We start from the raw sequence: 6,523 nt of genomic DNA on the forward strand, positions 1-6,523 counted from the left end.
CCCATTGGCCGAGCCGCCGCGCTTCCCCGAGCCGCGCGCTCCTATTGGCCCGGCCCGCCGCCCGGCGCCCCCTCGCGAGAACAGCGCCGCCGAGGCGCTCGCGGAGGGACGCGCGCACGGCGCGGCGGGGGCGGCGGCTCCCGGGGTCCACGGGTTCGAGGCTGCCCCCCGCCACTCCGCCCGGCCCCGCGCGCGCCGCGCCGCGGCGGGATCGCCGGGAGAAACCCAGGGAGTACGGATCCCTTCATTCCCGGTGACAGCACCCGGGGAACGGCGTGCGGCCGAGTCGGGGGAGGTTTAGCTTGGTTCTTCCCCAGAGGGTGGTCGGGCACTGCCCAGGCTCCCCAGGGCAGTGGGCACAGCCCCGAGGCTGCCAGAGCTCCAGGAGCGTTTGGACATCGCCCTCAGACACACGGTGTGGTGCTTGGGGTGTCCTGCATAGGGTCAGGAGTTGGACTCGATGATCCTCCTTTGAACTCAGCATATTCTGTGATTCTATGTATAAGTGCATGGGGTTGCTGCTCTCTGAGCACCCTCTCCCTTCTTAGTCACACCTTGCTGACAAATCCCGTCTTAAATCTGATTCCTTGGGAGGCAAAATGAGAATAACTAATTCATCCTGATTTTTCCTCCTATGCCCAAATACACCAGCAAACAAACCCACAGCCAGCAGGCCCATCCCCAGCGGAATGGTGCCTAGAAGGGGCATAGGGATATGCTGTGTTTGGTCCCCTCGTGGGCACAAGCACATAATAGCCTTAAAGCAGAAAGTGCCAATCACATGGGGTTTGTTGGGCAGGGTCTGGGAACTGGGAATTTCATGGACATGGCAAGGGTACCTCCAGCATCCTACTTGTTTAAGAGGTGATGGCTGGACCTTGCCACTACTCCAAAACATCACCATCAAACTTTCAAAGTCACCCCCACAAATATGAGCATGTATTTTTCCTTCATTAAGGCTTGTTTTAAGAAGCAGCAGCAAAAAGCAGACCCCTGCTCCCCTTTGCCCAGCTCACCCCTTATTCCTGCTGAAGAAATCCATAAGCACCATTGTTCAGCTGCAATGAACCCCTTGGATCCCAGAAAGGGAAGCAAGTGGGTGCAGCACCAAGATTTCCTACAGCCCTTCAAAACCAAACAGATTTTCCCGTTAGTACAGCCTCTATTTCCAGAAGTTCCCCTGTAAAAAGCAGTTCCCAGGCAGCTCCAGGCCCAGAGGCAGTGCTGGTACAGGCTACAGTTGCTCCCCCTGTTTGCAAAGTGCAGGCAGTGGGTCAGGGTGCATCCATGCCTATGGATTCATGGCTCTGCTCACTGGTCAGTGAAGCAGCTGCGTGGAAATCTGCCCTTGCTGGGATGTACCTGGACAAATTACATCCCAGCCTGCCCCAACACCCAAATCTGGGTTTTCCCAAGTGTATCTTCTTGGATGCAGGATGACACATCAAAACATGACTTTCCTTGAAGTCTCCTGGGGGTTTCTTTCCTCTGCCTCACTAAACACGAGTTTTCTCAAGCTGTCATATATCATCTCCTGCCACTTCACATTTTCCCAGTCACAAGCATCACTTAGGGCATAAAAAAGCACCCAAGGTGGCTCTAAAATGTAGTTATCTGGGAGCTGCCTGCCTCAGTGCTGGGTCTGCCCCTGCTCCAGCCCACAGGACAGGAGCACCTCTGAGGTATAGCAGAGATTTAGGACCCCATCAGAGTGCAAGGAGGCCCATAAACACTTCTGCTATAAATTACAGCCCTGCTTCAGGTCTCCAAGGGGGTGAAGGTGACTCACAGCCATTCCAGCTCAGCCACCTTCCCCAGTAAAAAAAAAAAAAAAGCAAACCCTGAATTCTCCCCCTCTGAGGTGGGGAGGTTGCTCTCCCTGAATTGTGACACTCACTGGTTGTTCAGCAGCTGGCTGGTGTCACCAAAAAATCAGGTTTTTTTCAATGCTGTCTGCCTGCCTGGCTCCCTGGAGTCCGTGTTCTTTGTAAATCTGTAGGTTTAGCAATTTCTGGTGTATTCAGCACTATATGCTGAGGTCTGGCACATATAAAGTATGTTTTCTCTGTGGCGTGGGCTGTTCCATGCTCTGGGGTCTGCTGTGCTGGGGCTTGGCCCACAGGGTGCCCAGTTAAACCAACCATGGAACTTCATCCCAAAAATCAGCAGGGGGAGGCTGCTCTGGCACTGGAGTGTTTGGGGCAGACAGTTTGAGGGGTGCACTTGTCCCCGACAGGATGCCCTGGTGGAATGGATGTCCTGGTGGGATGGGTGCCCTGTGGGATGGAAGTGCCTTGGTGGGACAGACGTCCTGGTGTGATGGGCATCCTGACGGGATGGGTGCCCTGGCAGGGTGGCCGTGCCACCCCACCTTTCCCTGAGCCCATCCAGGCTCCCGGAGCGCCTTCCCAGCGAGAGGAGGAGAGTCCTGGTCTGCCCGGGGAGCGGTGCTGGTGCCTCTGGGACGGGAGGGGGGAACAGCCGCCCCGAGGGGCCGAGACCGGGAGGGAACGGGCACAGGCAGGACCCGGGGGGAATGGGGACAGGCAGGGACCCGGGATAGCGGGCACAGGCAGAGAGCAGGGGAGCAAGGACAGGATGGCACCGCGGGAAGCGGGGCCGGGCAGGGACGCGGTGCTGCGGGCAGGCAGGTGGCAGCAGATCCCTGCGGAAGGGCTCGGCGCGGGAGGAGCCGCTCCTGCGGTGGGGCCCGAGCCCTCCGAACGCTGGGCACGGGATGCTGTTCCCTCTGTGCGTGCCCGTCCCCTCTGCAGTGGGTGCACGGGGCGCTGTCCCCTCTACACCAGGTGCCCGTCCCCTCTGCCCTGGCTGCCCATCCTCTGAGCATGGGGTGCTCATCACTCCTGTGCCAGGGGCGGTTTAGATCGGATATTAGTAAAAACATCTTCACTGAAAGTGTTGCCAAGCACTGGGACAGGCTGCCCAGGGAAGTGGTGGAGTCACCACGCCTGGGGGGATTTAAAAGATGTGTAGGTCTATCACCTGGGGACATGGTTTAGTGGTGGGCTTGGCAGTGCTGGGGTAATGGTTGTACTTGATGACCTTAGAGGGCTTTTTCCACCTTAACAATTCTATGACTATGATTCCCCTTCCGCACTGAGTGCATTTTCCCTGGGGACAGGGTGTATTTCCCCTGTGCACACGTGCCTGTCACCTCTGCACTGGATGTGTTTACTCTCTGCACTGGGTGTGTTTGCACTGGGTGCACACCCCCTCTGCACACAGCGCTTGTCCCCTCTGCACAGGACGATGTCCCCTCGGCACAGGGTGTGTGTCATGTGCACAGGGTGCTCGTCCCCTCTGCACCCAGTGCATCCCTCCTCTGCACAGGGTGCACACTCTGTCTGCACAGGGCACGTGTCATCATCATGTCAGCACCACACAGGGTCATGAATATCCATCATGCCTCTGGGGCTCATGCAGAGCCAGAAAAAGTGGAACTGAATGCAGCCCCACGGGCAGCTGTAGGGCTGCCTGACTGGAGGTGTGCCCAGGACCCCCTTGGATGCCCCGGGGGGATGCTTGGTCACCTCCAACCTCCTCTGCAAACTGAGCTAGGCTTTTCTTTGAGGGGCTGGATAAAGCACATCAGCCTCTTCTTGCATCAAGCAAAGGCTCCCATCACTCTCCTGCTGTACACAGCTGTCTGCAGGCTGAGAGCAGTTACTACTTCATCAAAAAGTACTTTTTTATACTGAAAATGCTCCTGAGGGGACCAGAAAGCTCTCAGGTACCTCACTGAGTGCAGCCACAGGCAAAACCAGGTGCTGGACATATCCCAGGCCAGTGCCTCACATGGGTGCCCACACTCTTTCCATTTATCCTGTAGCTTTCCTTTCCTCAAGTCCCTCTTGGGGAGGCTGGAAAGGGCACCGAGGCTGAGAGTTCCCACCTCTGCCGGATGGATGCGCAGGCAGAACCAGGAGCAGGCAGGGCAGGCTGGCACCAGCAGGGTGCAGAGGTGTGTGCCCACGTCTCACCCTGGCAGTCACTGGGAACAGGGAGCAGTTGGTGCCTGAGGCTCTTCCTGTGAGGGGAAACCCCATCCGTGCCCCAGCTTTGTTTCTGGTGCAGGATTTGGGTGCCCAGCCCCAGGGGGCTCAGTTTGCAGCCCCTCTGCTGCAGTGGCCGGGGTTGCAGCCCTGCTGCACAGTGGGGCTCCAGCAGTGGGGCCAAGCCAGTCTTGCTTTCCAGCAAAGCATCTTCTCATGGGATTTATGCTTTTTTATATGAATTTAGGGCAGGGCAGACCCTTATAACCCATCTCCAGTGCTAAGCCTCTGTTGCAACAGGCAGTGCTGGAAGGCTGCTTAGGCAAAGATACACTAATGTAATAAGGCAAAGCATTTAAAAGGCAAATGGGTGCTGAGCTGGGTGTTGCTTTTCTCACTGGCAAGGCTGGGTGCTGAGCAGGCTGGGCACCAACTGCAGAGCCACGTGCTGAAGCTGGGCAAACCTTTGGGGAAGGGGTGAGCAGCTCCCCTGGGTGCCTGGAGCACCCCTGGAGACTGAGATACTCCCCCCTTGCAGACAACCCCCCTTGTGCCACCCAGCCTAGCAGAGAGGACTACACGGGTGCCAAAGGGACTGATTTTGCTGCTTTTTAAATTGGTCCTGTCCCTGGTGTCTTGTCACCAAGTGCTGGAGGAGACATCCCTGTCAGGCTGAGCTGTCCCACTGCCCCAAGAAGCAGAGAAAGGGCGATGGCAGCAGGGCTGGGAACCTGCATCTGTGGTGGGGCACACCCAGGGGACATGTATGGGCAAGCAGGTGCTTGAAAAATGACTCTTTCACTTGGCAGAGACTTTTGGAAGCAAAACACACCTCGTGCATCTTCCCAGTGTCCTCCTTCCCCACTCCCAGCAGCCACCCCTTATCCAGGCAGCATTCATGGCTACGGTTATCTGCCCTCCTGCCTCTGAAGGTCATCGCAGCTCCAAGAAAGGTGTTCCCCAAAAATGAGCTGTAAAAAAGTGCTCCTGCCCAGGGCAGGAGGATACAAGCACTGTAGCTGGAGGTATTTGGCATGGGGAGGCTGCAGGGAAAGTGCCTGTTTGGGAATGATCTGTTCTGCAATGGATTGGGGTTTGTAAAGCATAAGTTCCTGGGGAAGGGAGGTTTGTCCCCACTAGGATTTCTCCAAGTGCTCTCCAGCAGCAGCTCAGGGCAGGCACGTGGCCAGGCCATGACACCTTCCCTCACTTGCTCCCACAAACTCTTTCACCCAGAGGAAGCTCCAGGGTGGTGCAGAGGCACCTGCCATGAAGCCAAAGAAAGGCTGGAGAGGGCTGGAGCCCTCCCTGCCACTGCTCGCCCACCCTCCTAGGCATGTCACCTGTCCTCATGGGGAGACCAGCACCTTAAAGATGCCCAGAGCCACCCCGCATGCAGGATGAGATCTGTCCCCTGCCCTGTGTCCCAGGCTCCTTTCTCCCCTCAGGGAGGCACAGAGCCCACTCAGGGAAGGCCACAGGGGTGTTCGTGAGCAGCCCCCTCGCACCCTGCAGCGACAATTCCCACACGGGTGTCACGAGTGGCGACCGTTCTCAGCCTCCAGCCCAGCCCGACAGCAGCACTCGTGCCTCGAGAACAAATCCTTTATTTCCATCCAGTTTCACCACTGGTACAGAAAATACATAACGTGAAAAAAAAAAAAAAGAAGAAGAAGTAGTTTTTTCCCGTGCCCCCCCGCCCCCGAAGCGTGCCGGCTATTTACAGCGGAGCCGCGCGGCTCAGTGGCAGCAGCTGCACTTGCTGCTGGCCGGCTCCTTGCACACGCAGCCCTTGGCGCAGTTGCTGCAGCTGGCGGGGCAGCAGGAACAGCAGCCTAGGGGAGGACACAAGAGTTAGGGGGCGGCTGGAAGGGAAGGGGGTCCCACGGGGCAGGGCCACCCGGTGGAGACTGGGAAACACAACATCTGTGTTCCCAATGGGCTGTGATCTCAATGTGCTGGAGGTCTCCATGAGGGTCCCACAGGGCAGGGGCAGCCCTCTCCACAAAGAGGAGCTGAGGGGGTATCCGTGGGCCAGAGGAGGAGGGAGGGATTCCATGAGGGTCCTACAGGGCAGGGGCCTCCCCATGGGGGAGAGGAGGGGTCTCCACAGGGATTCCTACAAGGCAAGAGGGGGCTGTCTACGGGACAAGGGTTGGGAGGTCCCCATGGCAGTCTGACAGGGCAAGGAGGGGTTCCCCTGTGGGGCAGTGAAGTGTCCATGGGCTCCCACAGGACAAGGAGGGATCCCGCTACGGAGCAGGGAGGTCCTCCGGGCAAGGAGGGGTTCTCCTATGGAGCAGGGAGGTGCCCATTGGGGTCCCACAGGACAGTGGCAGCCCCCCCCTCTCCCCAGGGCAAGGCCGGATCTCCCCACCCTGAGCCCCCCACTCACTCTTGCGGCAGCTCCGGCAGCGGCAGTTCTTGCACTTGCAGGACCCGGCGCAGGAGCAGGAGTCACCTGGGGACGGCGGGACAGCAGAGTGAGCCGGGAGAGAGCCGGGAGAGAG

The 6,523-nt window shown here is 58.3% G+C and overlaps 1 protein-coding gene across 1 annotated transcript in view; it reads right to left on the reverse strand.

The window, feature by feature from the left end:
* Positions 1-5,602: 5,602 nt before the first annotated feature.
* The window catches only part of LOC113948980 (metallothionein), a 1,125-nt gene continuing 204 nt past the window's right edge, over positions 5,603-6,523 (reverse strand). Inside the window, exons 2-3 of the mRNA XM_027647045.1 lie at positions 6,409-6,523; positions 5,603-5,848 (exon numbers count right to left, since the gene is read on the reverse strand). Coding sequence (XP_027502846.1) covers positions 5,754-5,848; positions 6,409-6,523 — 210 coding nt within the window. The 3' untranslated portion in view covers positions 5,603-5,753. The remainder of the gene's footprint in view (positions 5,849-6,408) is intronic.

Source organism: Corapipo altera, unplaced genomic scaffold (assembly GCF_003945725.1).
Source record: "Corapipo altera isolate COAL_440 unplaced genomic scaffold, ASM394572v1 62, whole genome shotgun sequence".
Taxonomy (NCBI): Eukaryota; Metazoa; Chordata; class Aves; order Passeriformes; family Pipridae; genus Corapipo; species Corapipo altera.